This window comes from Neofelis nebulosa, chromosome 7 (genome assembly GCF_028018385.1).
Source record: "Neofelis nebulosa isolate mNeoNeb1 chromosome 7, mNeoNeb1.pri, whole genome shotgun sequence".
Taxonomy (NCBI): domain Eukaryota; kingdom Metazoa; phylum Chordata; class Mammalia; order Carnivora; family Felidae; genus Neofelis; species Neofelis nebulosa.
This window is the reverse complement of record NC_080788.1, coordinates 22,864,734-22,885,565: the sequence shown is the minus strand read 5'-3', so window position 1 is coordinate 22,885,565 and position 20,832 is coordinate 22,864,734. Positions and strand designations below refer to the sequence as shown.

The window sequence follows — 20,832 nt, the reverse complement described above, 5'->3', positions numbered from 1 at the left end:
TGGTGCTTTAAGCCAGGATACTGGGTGCTCCAACTCCTGGGACAAGGAATGACTGCACAGAGATGAAGAGACTAGCAGGGGGAACTCAGGAGTCACTAGAGAATTAGGAGGAAAACCTAAGGACAGGTAGCCAAACACTAAATGTAGAAGAATTTCCAGTCAGAGGGACCAATCCACTCTACCAAATGTTCCTGAGAGACCCAAGGTAAGAGGGAAAAAATCGATCCCTGGAAAAACCAGAATAAAGGTGTTCTATCCTTGGTGGAGAGTGGAAAGATAGGACAGGTATTGACAGGTAAGGGACATCAGGTATCACCTGGGGTGATGGTGAAGTTCTGCTTCCTGATGGGGGTGGGACTGAGGAGTTGAAAGCATTCCTGGCTATTCATTGACTGATACACTTAGGATCTATACATCACATTGTATGCAAAATTTTTACCTTGAAAGAAACCCTGGTCAAAGAGCTGCCTGAAACATGCAGGTGAAAATGCACCACTGTCTGCTATTCCTCTTTGAAATGAACTAAAAAAATAAGCTAGGCTGATAGAAAGATGGATAAATAGCCAAATGGGATAAAGTAAGAATTAAAAAAGAAAAAATGCTAATTACAGAATCTAAGAGGTGAGGCTATAGACTCCCCATAAATTCAAATGTTAGGTATGTTTGAAAATTTTCATCAAAAAATTAGGGAAGGGGCACCTGGGTGGCTCAATCAGTTAAGTGTCTGACTCTTGATTTTGGCTTAGGTCAATGATCTCAGAGTTAAGAGTTTGGGCTCTGTGCTGGGCATGGAGCCTGCTTAAGATTCTCTCTACCTCTTCCTCTTCCTCTGTCCATCTCCCACTCAGGCATGAACTCTCTCATTCTCTCAAAAAAAAAAAAAAAGAAGAAGAAGAAGAAGAAGGAGAAGAAGAAGAAGAAGACGAAGAGAAAAGAAAAGAAAAAAGAAAAGAAAGAAAAACGGGGGAAAAACATTATTTAGAGTATAGCATTCACAACCTGGGGGTTAGTGGTTTGCTCACCCCAAGTCAGCTAAGGGTGAGTTTAACTGAGAATTCATGGGAAGAGAGTGGGGATGTCTGGGGAGGATGCTGCTTGAAGGAACATTGCTGTAAAGGTAAGAAGGAGAGGAGAGTCACTGGGGAAAGTTAATGGAGACAAACAAACTGCAGTTTGTATGCTAATGAGGCCAACCTCTAGACGCTATTAGGACATGACTTTAGAAGCAACAGGGACAACTGTGACAGTAAGACTCTCAGCAGGCCCCAGAAGAGGGAACCTCTTCCCAGGAGGGAGGCGCCATCTCCAAGGGGAGAACAGACCCAAGCCCACGTGCCCAGACAAAAGGAGGGAAGCTAGAGCAGATGTGCACAGGATGAAGATAGGATGTGCTTACTAAAGAATGTTGTTTTACTGGAGAATGTTATGCTAAGTGAAATAAGTCATACAGAGAAAGACAGATACCATATGTTTTCACTCTTTGTGGATCCTGAGAAACTTACCAAAGGACCATGGGGGAGGGGAAGGAAAAAAAAAAAAAGAAAGAAAGGTTAGACAGGGAGGGAGCCAAAACATAAGAGACTCTTAAAAACTGAGAACAAACTAAGGGTTGATGGAGGGTGGGAGGGAGGGGGGGGTTGGAGGGAGGGGAGGGTGGGTGATGGGCATTGAGGAGGGCACCTGTTGGGATGAGCACTGGGTGTTGTATGGAAACCAATTTGACAATAAATTTCATATTAAAAAAAAGAGACAGAAAGGGGATGTGGGAGCAGGGGGTAAATGGGAATTCTCCACACCTTTCTTTCAATTTTGTTATGAACCTAAAACGACTCTAAAAAGATCAAGTCTTTTAAAAAAGGGAAAGTAGTATATACATTTCAAAGGAAAACTTAAAAAAAAAAAAAAAAAGGAATGTTGCTTTAAATCCTGCAGGGAAATTCTGCAAAGGTTCTACTTTATTCATTACAGGCAGGTTCTGTGAGGCATCTCTTGTATAGCAAAGCCTGCTCCGGGGACATACAGCAGATGGCTTTAAGTGAATCTGTTTTCTATTCCCGAACTTCCACTTGCATTCCCACCAAAACTCACCTGCCCAACAACCACCTGGCAATATCCCTTTCCCCACATTTACTACTCTGATTTCTGCCTTACAAAGAAAGGGAATTTCCCTCACCTCAACTCCTATCTTGGGACATTGACCCAAGAAGCAAACAGATTCAGAATACCAGTGTCTGTGTAAATTGTGTTAAAAATCAGGTGACAAAAACTTTCAAAGATCAGGCATGTTTTAATTCCTTGTTTTCAACAAAATTGAATGAGAAACTAAGCAAGCTGTCAGCTAATACATTCCAATGAAACTATATTATTTTTGTCATGTAATCTGGAAGAAGTTCAAGGAATTGACTAATGTTTTAACAAAATGCCTTTCATAATGAACGATACACTACTACATCTATTTTAAAAGTCATAGAGGGGCACCTGGGTGGCTCAGTCGGTTAAGCGTCCGACTTCAGCTCAGGTCATGATCTCACGGTCCGTGAGTTCGAGAGCCTGGAGCCTACTTCCGATTCTGTGTCTCCCTCTCTCTCTGCCCCTCCCCCATTCATGCTCTGTCTCTCTCTGTCTCAAAAATAAAAAAAAATTAAAAAAAGTCATAGAATTGATGGTGAAATCTGCATTAGTGTCTCATTTCGTAATAAAAAAAATCATCGTCTACAAACATATGAATTAATTTAAAACAAAGCCCCATCTTTGGTAGAGACATGAATGCCACTGTGATGAATTAAGAACCAATAATCATTGTAATCCTAAATCAATCCAAAAGAAAAAAAATTAACACTTATTGTCTAAAAGAATGACTTTATGTAAATATCTACATTTGAGAGAACCAAGACAGAGTGATTGATAACCTGCAAACATGAAATTACAGAACATTAGGATAAGTTCTGTGTGAAAAGTGGCATAGCAATACAAGTGCAATAATAAAAGGAAGGGACTGTGCAAGACATCTGCAGCTAGAAGGCCTTCTTTATATAGGAAGGCCTTCCTAAATGAATGAGACGGGCATCAAATCATTATGGTATTTACTTTCTACTTAAAATAGAGACTAACAGTTTTACTTTTAAATGCCAATATTTACAATTTGCTGGAAAAGACATCATTTGCAATTCATTAAATTTAGGTGAGAATTTTACATGTCAAGCTAAAAATCCATGAATGGAATACAGCATTTCAGAATTCTTGCGTTCTTAGTGCTCTGCAAGAGCTCTTGCAGAGCACTAAGCATGACTGTGACAGCCTCTGGCTTAGGCAACTCTCTAGGATTCCCATTATGCGCATCTAGAGGGCATAGAGAGTGAGGCGGCTGCCCCTAAACCCTGGGGACCAGTTAAGGTGCAGGTTACAAACAGGTTACCAACAATGTAGATCTTCATCTTATTACTTGTTTTGCATGAGTGCTTTTAAAATTTCCCCAATCACCCTGTAGGAAATACACTCATTCACTGAGCCCTGCAGGACGCAGTGAGAAATACCCAAAAGTGGATGTTCTACTTCACATAAGTTGGCATGTGTGGAGTTAGGGAGGACAATCCTGACTCTTCTCAGGGGCTCTCTTCCTCCGCTGCATTTCAAGCAGGAGCATCTGAGAAACCACAGCAGGAAGACCCACGGGAGAGGACTGCCCTTGTCTCAACTTACCATTTGCAGCCAAATGTTGGTAGTTAGAACTTGGTTCTTCTCATCCTTCAAAGAAAAAGAAAGAACCATAAATATTGCTTATATGGTTTACAAAAGAGGGACTGATGCCATTATTCATGCAGGAATCATACTACTGGGGCTGTGGGAATGCGTGGAAACTAGGAGGAACCAAGCACTTCCAAACACACTCAAGCAGCATTTCCCCAGAGTTAAGCTTGTTCTCTTTATTCTGAAGTAACAGACATTTATTATAGAGCACTTACAAAATGCAAAGTATAAAGAAGAAAATTAAAACCCACAGCCCCACCATCCAGAGATGACACTTCCCAATGATTTAGCTTACTTTCCTTTGTACTCTTTAAAATAATTTATATGCTTAAAAAATAAACTTGGGTACAAATTCCAATTTTTTTAAGTCAAGTTTATTACCAGAAAGTATAGAGTTTTAAACAAATATAAATATCTCACGCTTCCCTCCCCCAGGAAAGAGGGCATGACCTATGACAGCTGTTGTACCATATGCCAATGGTAGTGTGTGGGCCACATTTCTCCCTGGTCCCTGTGGATCTGCCTACCTTTTCTCTCATCTTTTATCTACCAGGAAGTATTCCTGGCCCTTGACACACACTTGCAAGATAAATTCTGTCCTAATGAGCAAACCAAGTTTCAGAAAGGTGAGGTGACTTTATGAAAGAGCTATTCAAACTTGGATCTTTCTGACCCAAAGCCCCTTTTTCCACATTTCTGAACCACCTATGGGTGGCATCCAGAAGAGTGCCAAGTCTGTGCTTTAATCAGAGCTTGGGATAGTGTACTAACCATGGCTTTGTCCCAGCACAGGACACCTAAAGAAAATTCTAGTCAACAACAGCCTTTCCAACTGGGATGCAAGCAGTGTTTTACCACAGCTGGTTTAGCCCAACACGGCCTAGCAAAAACCAGTGTGCACACACCAATGACCAAGTTCCATGCAATACTTATACTGAGATAGTGGTATTCACTACTTAGCACTCAATTCGCACCCAAAGGACTCTACAAATTGACAACTGCCATTCTCTCTAAGAGAAAGTATTCATTAATGCCCCCAAGCAGAGTGCCTAGAAGCTGAGACTGTGAGCTCCTCCAGCAGGAATTACCTGGTCCAGTTATGGCATACACAAAAACAATCCCAATGGCAGAGAGAACATGGCATCTGCTGGGGCGTGGTCATAGGCAGGGATGCAAACGAGAAACAAATGCTGCTTCTCATTAAAATAAAAATGTATTGAACATGTAAGGAGTTGGCAAAGATTACTTGATGCATGAATGGCCCCGGGCCCAGCAACTCACACTCTGAGCACCTTTGAGAGGTGAAACTAGGAGGTAGGGAGGTATCTGAATCCTGAAGAAAGAACAGGGCTACTTGAGGAGGGACAGGGAAGAATGTCCTAGTAGGGTCTCAGGACACAGCTGAATCCAGAAGTAGATGTCAGTTTGGTCACAGGAAAAATACATTCTATTTTCCAAAATAAAACATGGCAGAGTCTTCTGGGTGGAAAAAGTTATGGAGCTAACATTTCTCTGTACTCTGTACTAAGCAAATGGTTCCCGACGGAGCCATATATTTGAACTGCATGAGTACTCTAGTTCCGGTTCAATCTCCAATATTATTTGAAAGCATCAGTGAACTCTTTTAGGACATACATCCGTTGTGTCAACTTATTAAGGAGTTGTTGTTTTTAATGGACTTAAAATTAGCTGGTGTTCCACTTGGGTGGCTTTCCTTCTTTTAATTGCATCTGTGTCTTCAGCTTCTGAGAAAAAGGCTTCTGTGGTTTGGGAGCTCAATTACTACCAATCTAATTAAAAGGCTTTCTTCTTTCCAACATTTGAACTGAAACCTCATTAGAGTGAAACGGAATTTCTGTGGTGTGTAGCAGCATGGGACTAAAGTGCCAGCATTTCAAACTGTAATCAACACTGAGCAGCAGCCAGCCACTGCTGGAGAGCACAACGATGCCAGGTAAGGGAGCCTTCCGTGGAGATTTGAGAGGACCAGCCTGCAGATCAGCAAGGAGGCTGCTGTTGGCATTCCCAGAGTAGGTCTCTTTCCTCCCAGCTTCCGTCCCAGGGCCACCGGCTGGCTGAGGCTCTCAGCTCTCTCAGTCCGCACAGAGACAAGGTGTCCTACCTCTTCACCACCCCTGAGATGCAGCGTCCTCTCCACACTACACATTGAATGTTTGCATTCCCCTGAAATTCACATGTTCAAACTCAACCCCACTGGGACAGTATCTGGAGGTGACCTTTGGAAGGAGATTAGGTCATGGGAGCAGAGCCCCCAGGAATAGGATTAGTGCCTTATAAAAGAGACTTCAGAAAGCTCCCTCACCCCTTCTGCCACGTGAGGACAGAGGGAGAAGATGGTTCTCTATGAACCAAGAAGCAGGTTCTCACTAGATACCAGATCTACCAGTGCACGGATCTTGGATTTACAAACAGCATCACAACTGTACGGAAGAAATGCATGTTGTTTAAGCCACCCGGTCTGTGGTATTTAAGTTATGGTAGCCCAAGCTGATGAAGACCACACACAGTCTGACCTCCACTAAGCTCCAGATGGAGCTCTCTGCCCTCCTTCAGCTGCACTGATCAAAGAATTAAGACCAAGGTTCTCAGTGTAGCACACAGCCTTTTCTACAAGCCATAGTCCAGCCATGTGCTCATTCATTCATTCATTCATTCAACAAATGTTTGCAGAGTACTTCCTGTCTCACGCATTATGCTATCCAGACATGTAGAGTAGGAATTGAACATTGTTCTTGAGCTCATGGAATACAAAATGTGAGTGGGGGGTGGGATTACACAACTCAACAATGATATAATTTCAAAAGGTGATAGTAAAGGAATGAGACACCTTCAGAGAGGATGACAGGGGTAGAGTCCCAAGGATGAGCCTTCACTTTTACACCCTATGATATTGGAATACTGAAAGACACAGATCCCTCATGCCATCACCTGCACCACTTGCCCTTTAAGAACTCACTCCTCCTCACCTCCCAGGGCCTGCCCTGTCCCACACCTTCCTCCTTTCTCCTGCTCCAGGCCAGCCCCCCCCCCCCCCCAAGCAGGCAGCCCTGGACTGAAGTTGCCTCCTGGATCACCAGGGATTCCAGCACAGAGCCAGCAACCCAGACAGACCTTGGCTTTGCATAGGAGAATGAAAGTCAGTGAGGAGAGGCAGATTTCAGTTCAACATGAGGAAGAACCTCCCTGGCCTAGAACAGTTCAGCCTACTTCAGAAAGGATGTGGCAACCAGATCCTGGAGTTATAAACACAGAGGACAGCCACCTACCTGGAAAGGACACTTTCATCCTTCGGTGGCCCTCTGAAGGTGTAGTCCTGGTGACCTAGGGCCTGTGCAGTCTACAGTGGCCAGGTCTCCTACACACCCCAGTGCCCACACTTACACCCCCTACACCAGCCACTTGGCCTTCCTTCCTGCCACCCTGAGGATAGCCAGTGTCCTGCTTCCTGAGCCTTCTGCAAGAGGGCCCAAGCACAACTTCAGCCTGCATTCAACTGCCATGCCTCAGGGTTTACACATCGCTGTGCATGATGAGGTGATGTGGAGAACTGGGCATGGAGACTGAGCCTTTGGTTTAGAAAGCTGGCAGATGGATCTGCAGTTCCCAGATGTCTCTCTGGCTTCAGGCATTAGGATGTTCCTGGAAGAACATACAGGGGCTCCACTCCCTCTCCCAAAATCTACTTATTCTACCCAGGAGGGAAACTTCCTTCCCTCTCATCTAAACATCCTCCACTGACAGCAAAGCCACCAGCCTCCTGTACTGCGCTTGAGCTTGTTTAAAACCTGAATAAGCTGATGAAACTGCATTCAGTAGTCTCTTTCCTCATGAGTTGGATGTCGCACTGGTCAAACACTGGGGTTCCTGGGGGAAGGAATCCAAACCCCAGCCCAAGGGCCTCTGAATAAATAACCAGCAAGCAGAACAGAATCTGAATATGGTTTCAGTGATGACCCTGCCTGGCAGGACAGCATGGTGGAGCAGACCCCATGCAGAGGAAGACCCTCCAGACTCCAATCTCAGCCCTCTAATCTCAGGCACTCAGTTTCTGTGGGTTTCAATTTTCTCTCCCAGAAAATAAGGAGACAACAGCTTTCCTGACCACCGCCCAGAGTGGGAGAGGCGAGGGCAGCCTCATACAAGCTGTGACATGTGACTCAGTGCCAGTGGCTGTTCCTGTGGGGCTGCCCTCACACATACGATTCTCTTGCAAGACCCACACTCCTTCCTAACCCTGGGACCACACAAGAGGAGACACGACCGACGGTCACCATGGAATCACAGGATGCCCTTGTGACAAAGCACCCCCATAGCCAACTAGTCTAATGCCTCATTTAAAAAAAAAAAATCTGAGCACTTCAGAATATAATTCAGCCTTAAAAAAAGATGGAAATTCTGCTATTTGTGATAGCATAGATGAGCCTGGAGGACACTATCCTAAGTGAAATAAGCCAGACATAGAAAAACAGGTACTACCTGATTACACTCACATGAGGAATCTAAATTAGTTGAACTCACAGAAGCACAGTGTAGAAAGGTGGCTACCAGAGGCTAGGGGAGGGGGAGATGGAAGCTCTTAGTCCATTGGGACAAATGTTCAGCTCTGTAAGATAAATAATTCCTAGAGATCTGTGCAGCATGGAGCCTATACTTAACAATGCCATATTACATATTTAAAAAATTTTCTAAAAGGGTAGATCTAATGTTAAACTCTATCACAGAAATTAATAATGATAATAAATAAATAAAGAGGGCTGGAGGGAATTTTTGAAGTGATGGCTATGTTTATGATACAGATTTTAGGGAGGGTTTCACAGGTATGCTTGTCTCCAAACCTGTCAAATTGTGTACATCAAATATGTACAGTTTTTGTACATCAATCATACTTCAATAATGTTAGTGTTTTTTTTAAAGTACACTTTGATTTAAGTAGCTATGCTTTTTTGAATCAATCTCCCAGAATAATCATGTATCTGCTTTGAGTACAATGGTTCTGATAATGTGTAATGTGCTACCTTTCATTTCATATAGCAATTATTCTTCTGGAAGTTATACAGCAACATTATTCAAAATTATTTTTCATAGTTCCCAACACTTTCTTTTTGCTTTTGTGTAGACACTGAGAAAAGGAGATAACAATACATCTCACTTTGTCTAAGTTCTTGTTTGCAGAGAAAATTGCTGGATAACATAAATTCCTATTCATGTGGTCTTTGTAGTTTAGAGCAAGGATTACTTCTTTTATCAAATTTAATTTTACACCAACCATATTTTTGCCCTAGTTTTACAGAATAATAAACCGAGAGTCCGTGACTTCCCCTAAGTCAGCGAGATCGTAGGTCTGACAAAAAACTCATACCCAGAATAAGAAATAAACTCCTACATATCAATAAGAAAAAGGCAGACAATCAAAGAGAAAAATGGGCAAAAGATGAACAAGCACATGATTTTCACCACAAAGAATATCAGTAATTACATAGCTAGGGTACCTGGGTGGCTCAGTCAGTTGAGCATCTGACTTTGCCTCAGGTCCTGATCTTGCAGTTCATGAGTTTAAGCCCCACGTCAGGCTCTGTACTGACAGCTTGGAGCCTGGAATCTGCTTCAGATTCTGTGTCTCCCTCTCTCTCTGCCCTTCCCCAGCTAGTGCTGGTTCTTTCTCTCTTTCTCAAAAATAAACATTAATTTTTTTTTGAAAAAAAAAACATAGCTAAACCTTCAGTAGACATTTGGATTCTTGCAAATGTCATGCGTGGAGGTGTGCATGCACACACACACACACACACACACACACACACACACACTTTTTTAAAACTATATCAGTCTTGTGACAACAACCCAGGAAAATCAGTACTATTATTATTCTCATTTACCAATTGAGATAATGGGAAGGCTCCCAAATTTAACCTAATATGTCTCTGTTCTGCTCCAATGTTTTGCAGTGAGCATATATAACCTTTATAATCAAGAGAGAAGGGGTGAATAAAGATAGCATCTGTAAACAAAGTAAGTTCCTAGCCCTAGGTCACACAGCTCAGTGTAGAATCTGAGATCCAACCCCTTATCTTTACCTGTTTATCTCAACACCTGTGTTTGAGGCACCATGAGACTCCTCCGAATATCACAACAGTGAGCACCTTGGTGATGCTAATAAAAAAATGGTCCCCTTTGGTATCTGTATAGCAGAGAAATTCTCAATTACTGTATAGAAACCTCTGAGGTTCTGAGATGCTTTAGAGGATCAGTGAAGTCAAAACTTTTTCCATAATCATTAGAAGTTTTTAGGCTGTTTCCCCCTCATTTCCTCATGAGCAGTGGGGAGAGCTTTGCAGAGACCATATGGCACATGATGTCAGCAGCAGACTGAATGCAGAGGCAGATAAGAGAATCCAGCTGTCTTCTATTAATCTTGGTATTTAGGAGATTTACAAAATGTAAAACAATGCCACCATTCTCAGTAAAATTGTTTTGCTTGGGAAAAATGGTTAATTTCCACAAAATATTAGTTACGTTAACAATTTATAATTGTTTATTACAATTTAAAAATGAGTTAATGAACTTGAAACATTTTCTTAGTTTTCATTTCTAACATGGTAAATATTGATAGATATAATCCACATAAAAATGGGGGGAATTCTCAATAGCTTTTATGAGAGCAAAGGAGTTCTGAAGCTTAAAAGTTTGAGAGCCACTGGTATAGGGCTAGGCATTCGTAAGACACCCTGTTTCTTGTACCTAAAGACCTGGCCCTCTCAGGGTGCAGACCCCTATTCCATCTTTGTTTTCATTTGGGGTTGCTCATGATCTTTGTCTTGGGAGTGCAAATCAAAAATCTAGGTATCTATCACAAGCAGACCTGGTTGGGTCACCATCAAGCTGTGTAGACTTGGAGTAGTCATTGAGCTTTTCTGAGACTCGGTTTCCTATATGTAAAAATAGGAAACTGAGGGGCACCTGGGTAGCTCAGTTGGCTTAAACATAGAACTCTTGGTTTCGGCTCAGGTCATGATGTTGCAATTCACAAGACTGGGCTCTGTGCTGGCAGATTCCCTCTCTCTGCCCCTCCCCAGTTTGTGTTGGCTCTCTCTCTCTGTCTCTCTAAATAAATAAATGAATAAATAAATAAATAAATAAAAACAAAAAATAGGAAACTGATTGTCACATCTCCAGCAAGTTGCAAGGATTAAATGAGTACCACACCAAAAGTGACGAAAACATAGGAAAACTTTCCAACTTTCAATTATCAGAAAAAAGTTCTTCCAACACAAAGGTACTGGAGAGGCTTAGAAAGTTTGGCCCAAATAGGTAACATCTCTCTACCTCCAACTGCCTACCTTTCAGTGTGGTGTATCATTACATTAGTTTTATTCTCACTGAAATCTGGGCCTATGAGGTTAATGTCTCAATGTCAGCATTTAATTTTTGTAAGTTTATTTATTTTGAGAGAGAGAGGCAGAAAATGAGGGAGAGTGAGAATCCTAAGCAGGCTCCACACTGTCAGTGAAGAGCCCAATTCGGGGCTTGATCTCACAAACTGTCAGATCATGACCTGAGCCAAAAATCAAGAGTAGGACATTCAACCGACTAAGCCACCCAGGCACCTCTCAACACTTAATTTTATTAATGGGTTAAGGGTTATTCTGTGATGTATGCATGTTCAGATATGAATCTTTTCAAAAAGAATGTATGCAACACAGTTTCCTTCAAGCATTGGATCTAACGTCCCTCCACCAGCTACCCAGCCTCACAGCAGGCTTGGCCAAGGAATCTCACTATTTTCTTACCTAGGTTCTGGAACCCCTTAATCATCACTTAACCTGTTTAGAGATATACACTTATTTCTAGCAGTATTTTTAAGTACTAACAAATAAAGGAAACGTGTGTGCTCTGTCCCTTTGAAACACAGCACTCTGAAGAGCGTGATACCGTAGATACTGCTCCAAAGAACTCCACAGAGACAGGCTATAGTCCTTGGAAAATTGTCTCTAGAACTCCCCAAAGTGATTTAGGACCCTTTTATTCTATTTTTAGCTACCAAGGTTAATCCTACATATCTCTAGAACACTGTTTTCAGGAGCAATTCAGAAAAAGACTTGAGGAAATCTCTAAAATCATGCCAGAGTATATAACAGATACACATTTTTTTCCTCCCAATAGGTCAGTGTGTAATTCTTTACTGACTTAATCCCAGGTAAGACACATCATAATGAAGGGTACAAAACTGACCCCATCAGGCTGACTCCTTTGGGAAGTATGCATGCCAGGTGAACTAGTGACAAGCGTGTCTCAGGCACTTACGTCCTTGCACCTATGGTAACTGATTTTCTTTCCCCCATAAAACCCACTGCCCAGTGCAATATTGAAGGGACTAGGGCCCATCACTGAGCCACTCCAGCTGTCTGTGTGTGAAGGTATGAGAGGGATATTCCAGGGAAGTGACCCACCCTGACGGTGTAGCCATTTGGTTCCCGCTGGGTGGACCCCATACCCAGCACTGCCCAGGTTCCCCAAGGGAGGCATGGAGTTTCAAGAGTGTACTTTTAACTGGGACTAAAAGGTCTTCTTTCCACTTCTGTAAAAGGAAGGGCCTCCTTATCTCCCCCAGAAGACCCAAATCTGGAGGAACAAAGCTGTGAAAGGGGATTGTGAGAGTGGAACCTAACAAAGACACAGCACCTTGAGTTAGAAGAGCTGAGAGGTGGAGGGGGTGGTGGAAGGAGGAAGCAGGAGCGTGGGAAGAACATTATGGAGTGCAGGAGAGGCAGAAGGGCTCCAGATGCACTCAGTGACCCCAGAATGAAGATTTATCTCAACTCTCCTTGAACAGACACAATAAATTTCCCTTTTACACTTAAACCATCACTGTAACTGAATTAGTATCCAAGCATTGCCTTCACTGTTTACAACAAATGCAACACACATAACACATTATCTCCTACAGGGCTAAGAGTAAACAACTGCACCCACTGCCAGACCCCACAAATGCCTGAGAAATTACAGAAATGTGTGCAGCTTCAACACCAGGCTTTTCCAATGAAAAGCAGGAACTGGTCCTGGCACATCTTATCACAATTGGGGTCCTCTAAAGACATGAACTATAGATACAGGGATCCCAACATAACACTCCATGTGGAACTGGTGCAAAGGTGTGTTCAAAAGGCCGAAGGGAAGGGGATGATATACGTGAAAGGAAGGAGCAGGATGTAAAAACAGTAACATTTTTCTTTGTTGTTATTTGACATTTTTATTACATTTTTTAATGTTTACTTATTTTTGACAGAGAGAGAGAGAGAGAGAGAGAGAGAGAGAGAGAGAGAATATGAGCAGGGGAGGGGCAGAGAGAGAGGGAAACACAGAATCTGAAGCAGGCTCCAGGCTCTGAGATGTCAGCACAGAGCCTGATGCAGGGCTTGAACTCACAGACCACAAGATCAAGACCTGAGCCAAAGTTGAACACTCAGCCAACTGAGCCACCCAGGTGCAATTTTTACTAAACTTTTTAATTTTTATTTATTTTTGAAGGAGAGAGAGAGACAGAGACAGAGAGAGAGAGAGAGAGAGAGAGAGAGAGAGAGAGAGAGAGAGAGAAAGTGCCAGCAGGAGAGAGGCAGAGAGAAAGGTAGACAGAGAATCTGTAGCAGGCTCCACACTGTCTGTATACAGCCTGACGCAGGGCTTGAACTCACAAACTGTGAGATCATAACCTGAGTTGAAATCAAGAGTTGGACACTTAGGGCACTTGGGTGGCTCAGTTGGTTAAGCATCCAACTTCAGCTCAGGTCATGATCTCACAGTTCGTAGGTTCAAGCCCCATGTCGGGCTCTGTGCTGACAGCACAGAGGCTGGAGCCTGCTTTGGATTCTGTGTCTCTCTCTCTGCTCCTCCTCCGCTCATGCTCTCTCTCAAAAATAAATATTAAAAAAAAAAATTTAAGTTGGACGCTTAACCAAGTCATCCAGTGCCCATTTATTTGGCATTTCTAATATTTCTACAAGTAATGTAGATTAATTGGTTTAATGAATTAAGGAAAAATAAATAAGACCAAAAATAAGGAAAAATGATATAAAAAATAGCTCGCCACCATTATAATACAGATTATTAAAAATTATGGGTATACATATCATGAGGGTAAGTCCTGGGCAAGTTGAAAAAAAATCTGGAATGACAGCTGCATAAACAAAATATAGCAGTATATGAATGAATGGATGGATACACTTTTTTTTTTAAATAGCAAATACAAGGAAGAAAGGAAGGCAAGCAGATAGGCACAAATAAAATATAAAATATAGTCTGGAAAAAAAAGCCCAAACAAGGACATGCTTCCCATGAGTTCTTTATACAATATAACTTAATAAAGCCTTGAATCAAGTTAAACATGATTTCAAAGACAAGATCATTAAATAACCAAATGAAATGAAAGGAAAACTGCAGAGTTAAATAAATAAACTTAGAACCAAAACAACATGATTACATAGCTAGTAAATTAGACACAGAAAGGGACAAAACAGAGCCAGCTAAAAATTGAGTTATTGGCATGAAAGCAAGGCATGAGATAATCACAGTTTGTGCAGAGGAAAAACACAAAGAGATTAAGTCAATTAAAGAAGAGGTCGGAGATGGAGGTGACACAGGAAGACAGGACTAGAGCTGAAATGGAGAACAGACACATGAGAAATAGTAAGTGTTCTGGGATAATGCACAGAAGACATACTCCTGGTCCTGGTGAAATGGTAGACTCCATAACCTTAACACCATTGTGCCATAAAACACCTAGAAATTCTGAAATCTCTTAAAATACAAATCTAAGCTCATAAAAAAAAGCACAAGAAATCCCCCAAAACAAAAAATTCAAGAGGGACGTAAAAAGCACATTGTGAGTGCACAAGTTGATGCTGGCAGAGCTCTGTGACTACTTATAGTCACAGAGTTAATGTGAATGGTGACTACTTATGTTCACAGAGAGTTTGAGCAGTGCCTTGTTGGTACTGAGGACAAACTTTGATTCCACAGGTAGAGGGGAGCTGAACCAAACCCCCACACCTCATTCATCCACGTGACACAGGCCACAATCCTACGGACACCCCTACACTTTCATGGATTTTATCTCCAGGAGCCCCCCGCCTCAACCAAGTTCTCATGAAAACTATGCAAGAAAAATCATCTTGAAACTCTGACATGGGGAGGGAAGGAGCAACTTTAGGGAAATAGGCCATCCAGCACCTTCTCAGCACAGGCCTATCCTCCAGACTTCGTGAGAGGTTTATTCTTGCTGGGAAGAGGACATCCTGCCCACATCAGTACCCTGTAGTCTTTCTGTCTCACCAGAGTGGGAGAGGAAAGAGCTGTATCACCAGGAAATACCTGAGAAGTTCAAGCCCAGGAGCACAGGCCTACCAAAAGACTGAGATTTTATCATAAGATTACAGAATGCTTCCTCTCCCCACCTTTTCACCACACCACAAGGCTCCAGTAGGACACCAGTGGGTACAACTGAAAGAGTTACAGACTCTCTGCCCAGGAGTGCCAAGGGAAGGCCAAGGTTCGGGGAGGGGAGACAAAAATATGGACACTAGAAGAATGTACAGCTACAGCAAACAGTAAAGTGTAACCGTAGTCAAACAAACATAAATTCTCATGCTAAAGGTGTATTTACTTCAATTCCTATTACCTTAAAGGTCATTTCTAGCTTGTGACAGAAAAACCAAAAGGCAACTAAAAGACAAGAAAAAAATAATCCAAAAGAGACAAAGCAAGCATCACAACAAGGCTCTGACATCAAATTTCAAACGCCACTCAACTGTAAGACATATATATTTTCCAAAAATGTTAAAACATGAAAAAAATAAACATCTCAGAACTGATGGACTATGGTGTAAAATGTTATTTTTACAGATAATGAAAGATAAAGAATGAAAAGTAGCAGAGACTTCTCTAATCCATCTCAACATCATTCACTCCAATGTTCGAAAAACAAGTGGGGGCAAAGAGCCTACATGGGAGTTCCTTCCAGAATCAACATGGAGATTTTTGTACATTATCTGAAAGGCAGAGAAATTTCTAAGTTTGCAGATATTCTTAAACTCATTCAAGCAGAGAGGAATAACCTATAGGAATATGTTGCTAAACTACAGGAATTACAAAAACAATGAATTTCATTGTGGTGATGTCAGAGAAATAAACAACTGCAACTCAGGAAAAGAAGTTGAGAATCCTTGTCACCCATTCCCCAGTAGCATGTTTCCCTGCACACCTCAATCAAGGATTATAAAGGCACGCCTGTGTGGCTTGGTTAGGCGTCTGACTTCAGCTCAGGTCATGATCTCATGGTTCAGGGGTTCGAGCCCCACGTCAGTCTCTGTGCTGACAGTTCAGATCCTGGAGTGTGCTTCAGATTCAGTGTCTCCCTCTTTCTCTACCCCTCCCCTGCTCATGCTCTGTGTGTGTGTCTCTCTCTCAAAAATAAATAAACATTAAAAAATGTTCTAAATAAAAAAAGGATTATAAGAAGCAAAATGGGAATACTTCCCTCTTCTAAAGATTTCAACAAAATACAACAGGAACAGAAAAGATGGACATTTAAAGCAAGCAAAGATCTAGTAAGAGAGAGGCAAGATAGTGGGGGCTTCTGTAAAAAGAGAAGCCAATATCTACTCCGAGACCCCTTCAGAGGAGTCAGAGGTCAGGTGGTATCTGAGAACAGGGGTGGGTACAGTCTGTACAGTGGGTCCCTGACACATGAGCATGGGGGAGTGAACACCACTGAAGTAGCAGGTCCCTCCCACAGCAGTTGACTCAAAATGTCTTCCTCTTCAAGCTAAGTATGGGACTAAATGCCCAGTCCTGGTGATGCACTTTTATTAAGTTCCTACTCTCTGCCATATAGATACCTGAGGGAGTAGCAGGAGCATTGAGCATTATATGGCAACACTTTACCCTCTACAGAGGCTCCACAGGCCCCACCCTGACCTAAAGGTGGCCCAACCCGCCTGTTCTGAGTTTTTAATGTTCTCATTAATGTTGCTACTGAGGCAGCCCCCAGTGCCAACTCTGAGCCTAGGAACACAGTAGCAGAGGACTTTGCATTTGAGGTTCCACCCTTTAAGGAAACTGGGCTGGAGTTGATGAGGGAAACAAAGGCAAGAGAAATGTAGCTTAAATTAAATCTCCCTACAGCTTGCAGCCCACTGATAGACACCTGAGGCATACAGAGCATGACCTTCCTCAAGGAACTCATGGCTGCCTTAGTGCCTTAATGATTTTGTTTTATTAAAGACTAAAAGTCTTTATCTTAACAGCAGCTACCCCTTAAGGTATTCAAAGCCTTGCTTCAAAATTCCTTGGAAACTTACTTTATCTCTATTGGCTCTCCCTCCACAAACTTAAAAGTATATAATCAGTCACTCCTCACAATTCCAGTGCAGCTCTTTCTGCCCACAGGTCCTGTCCCTGTGCTATAATAAAACCACCTTTTAGCACCAAAAATGTCTCAAGAATTCTTTCTTAGCCATTTGCTCATGAGCCACATTTCAAATTTCATCAGGGTCACCGTGGAAACCTGAGGGCTAAAGAGTACTACTCAAAAGATGTACATCAATGAAGAGAAAGCACTACAGTGCTCTCTCACAGATTCCTGGTTCACACTGTTACCACAAGGATTTTGAGAAGTCTCGAAGAACTTGTGGTTTACAATGGAACTATAGGATCCTATACAATCTATAAATAATGAGTCCTCTACAGATCTTTAGGCTCTAATCCTTTTCTTACAGACTTGTATGTAGAAAGCTAATAAATTACCAGTGCCCAGAAATAACTTGGCAATTCATTCTAACTAATCACTGCAGAGTTCTAACACTAAGAAAGGAAATTCTATACCTCTTCCCCAGCCCAAAAGTCCATTTCTCCTAATACACAGCATATTCAGATGTCCTATTCTATAAGGAACAATGAGGAGCTAAATAAGCCAAATTCAGACTATTCACAGACCTCATTTCTTCTTCTGGGAAGTACAATGAAGTGATTCATGCCATAAAGCACACTATACCAATTACCAAGAAAAATGTTCCTATCACAAAATCAGGAACAGAATGACTTTGGAACTTTTTTGTAATTCCAGTGATTAAATAGTTTGCATGAAGTTCCAAAGTGTGACTTTCCTTAATAAATGACCTTTTGTTATGTGTAAGCCACTTAATATGTCAGGGAAATTTTTTTCATTATAAACCCTGAATTAGCTAGATAGAAAATGCTCAGTGCAGGGGATGCTTGAGTTTGAATCTACAATTATAGCTGAATCTCTATTCCACAATTTCCCACCTCCTCACCTCTATCTACAATCATGCCTTAACCTGTAGATCAGAATAAACTTGCACCTATTTTGTACTCATTGCAATCTAGAACAACAATTGGTTTCTCTTCAATATAACAAGGGAATGCATTTACCCTAACTTAGATTTCATAGACAAATTATTAAAAAGGATTAGGTTATAAAATAAGAAGAGATCCCCAGGGAAGTGCCCCTTTGACATTTCTTAAGAACTTTCAGTAACTTCTGAAAGTTCTCTATAGTCTTCCTAGTTCACAAAGACACATCTTACCCTCCCCTGACCAACCACATGACTCAACACTCACTTCCTCCTCTGCCCCCAGAAGGTCCTTCCCAAGATGCAACCGGAATTGTTTTACCAGGAGTTTAAAGGCACTCCTCTGTTCTCCTGTGTTTCTACAGTCTCTGATGGTGGTCAACTCCATCAGAAAGGCCTAGGGGAATGATGGTTAAGATAATTAGTACACACCTTCTCTTTCTGCTTTTGAAAACTGAATAAACATACTAATAAGACAGAAAATCTTGCCCAATAAATTCACAAATAAAGAGGGAAAGAATAAAATCACAAACATTATGAATATGCATTGCTGTTTTGGCTGAGGGGTAAAATGAGGCTTCCCAAAATATACAAATGGGGAAACAAGTGGCAGGTTGCCATTGAATATGCTTGTTTTCTCCCATTGTATTGGATTAATTCTAACATCAAATTTATAAATAGTGCACAAAACTTTGAAATATTGCTACATGTTCACATCCTGGACTCGTCCTCCTCTGGGTGTGGGCTCATGGATTTTTCACTGTAGATAGTAAGATATGATCCTGAGAAAGAAAGAATTATTGGTTTCCACAACTGTAGACCATTTTCTTAAATCTGTACTAATGCAAAGGTGTATGTATATAAAATAAACCAAATCTCCTTTTAAGTATTTTAAAATGATGAGATGTAAAAGCTGATGACAGTATAGTGAAACTGGCAGTTTCCAGCACTGTCAGTCAGTTTGTAAACTGTTATGTACTTTCTTCAAAGAAACCTTTAAATTTGCCTTTATGTCAAAAGATTTAAAAAAACAAAACTATTAACTTTTTGGGCTAATTCCACATCTAAGAAATAACCTTAAAGAAATAGCTGGGAATCATAATAAACAAGTAAGTCCAAAGGTATTGATTATGTAATGGATAGTGCCAACAATATTATAAACAAGTTAAATGCCCATAATAAATTGCAGCACATCCATAAAAGGGAATACTATGTAATTAATTATTAAAATGCTTTTAAAAGAATGTAATCAGGGTGCCTGGGTGGCTCAGTCAGTTGAGCACTGGACTCTTGATCTTGGTTTAGGTCATGATCTCATGGTTCCTGGGATTGAGCCCCACTTCAGGGCTCCCTACTGTTAGTGCAGAGCTGCTTGGAATTCTCTCTCTCTTCCTTCTCTGACCCTTTCCTGCTCACACACATGTGGGCATGCTCTCTCTCTCAAAATAAATAAATTTTTAAAAAGTTAAAAAAAAAAGAATGTAATCATATGAAAAACACATTAAAATATAAAATGGGAGAAAAGCATCCTATAAATTGTACTTATAACATTTTCCATTGTTTAAATTCTATTCTGTGATCCTCATATTTCTCGCTCCCTGTTTAGTCATGAATATGATCTGATCATTTCAATATTGAACTGATCTCTTAAATCTTTCTTTACATCCAACCTGCTTTACTAAGAATTACTTGACCTCTCCAAATAAAATATATGCAGGATGTGATACTGACCTTACATATACAAAACAACAGGAGTTATGATTTTTATCTGATTTTTTGATAGTATATATTTTGACTTATTATAGAATTTTTAAATCCTTATAGCAAGAGCAATAAAAATGCTTAAGTTCCAGAAAGATGGAATAGATATACTTGTTCCCATTATTACCACTAAATAAAACTAAAAGCAACTAAAAATTCTGGATATTACATGTAAAGTAAACACAAGAAAACTCTTAAAAGTATACAGGAGAAAGTAGACTGCCTATAAGCCTTAGTACCCATGGAACAATACTGCAGTGACTTTCCTGGGTTTTATTTTTGATTCTTACATCCCATAAAGATAATTTGGAAGCCATGAGTTTCATTTCCACTAGTCAGTAAGCCGGGGTGGGGGTGGGGGGGCAGAGTAGGAACTCCGTATCTGTCCAGGAGTAAGGAGGAGTTTATCCTTTTTGCCTCCCCTCATGTCAACAGAAGCCAAGCAGGAAATCTCAACTTCCACCTTCACCTAGCAGTTAGACAATGCCCCTTCTTCCTCTGCTAGAATGGTGTCAGAGAAAGCCAGGTAGCTAGAAAGTTTAAATAAGACCCAGAGTCTCACAACATAATAACAAATTGTCTAGGTTCCTATTGAAAACCGCTTATCATACAAAGGACCAGGAAGATCTCAAAGTGAATTTAAAAAGGCAATCAAATGTTGCCAACAACAAGATGACAAGCAAAATATGTCAGAATTATCTGCTAAAAATTTTAAAGCAAACATCATAAAAGTACTTCAATGATCAATTACAAACATGACAGTAATAAATGAAAAGATATTCTCGGCAAAGAGATGGAAGATGTAAGTAAGAATCATAAGAACTTCAGAGCTTAAAAATAAAATAACCTAAATAAATGGATAGGCTCAACACCAGAATGATTGAAGAATGAATGAACTGGAGGATAGACCAATGGAAATTACCCAATTTGAAAAAAAAAAAAA

The 20,832-nt window shown here is 41.1% G+C and overlaps 1 protein-coding gene across 1 annotated transcript in view; it reads right to left on the bottom strand.

Annotated features, from left to right (window-relative positions):
- CHRNA7 (cholinergic receptor nicotinic alpha 7 subunit) overlaps nt 1–20,832 on the bottom strand; it is a 112,674-nt gene that overhangs the window by 59,596 nt on the left and 32,246 nt on the right. The window contains exon 3 of the mRNA XM_058736848.1: nt 3,700–3,744. Within this exon, the coding sequence (XP_058592831.1) occupies nt 3,700–3,744 (45 nt within the window). The remainder of the gene's footprint in view (nt 1–3,699; nt 3,745–20,832) is intronic.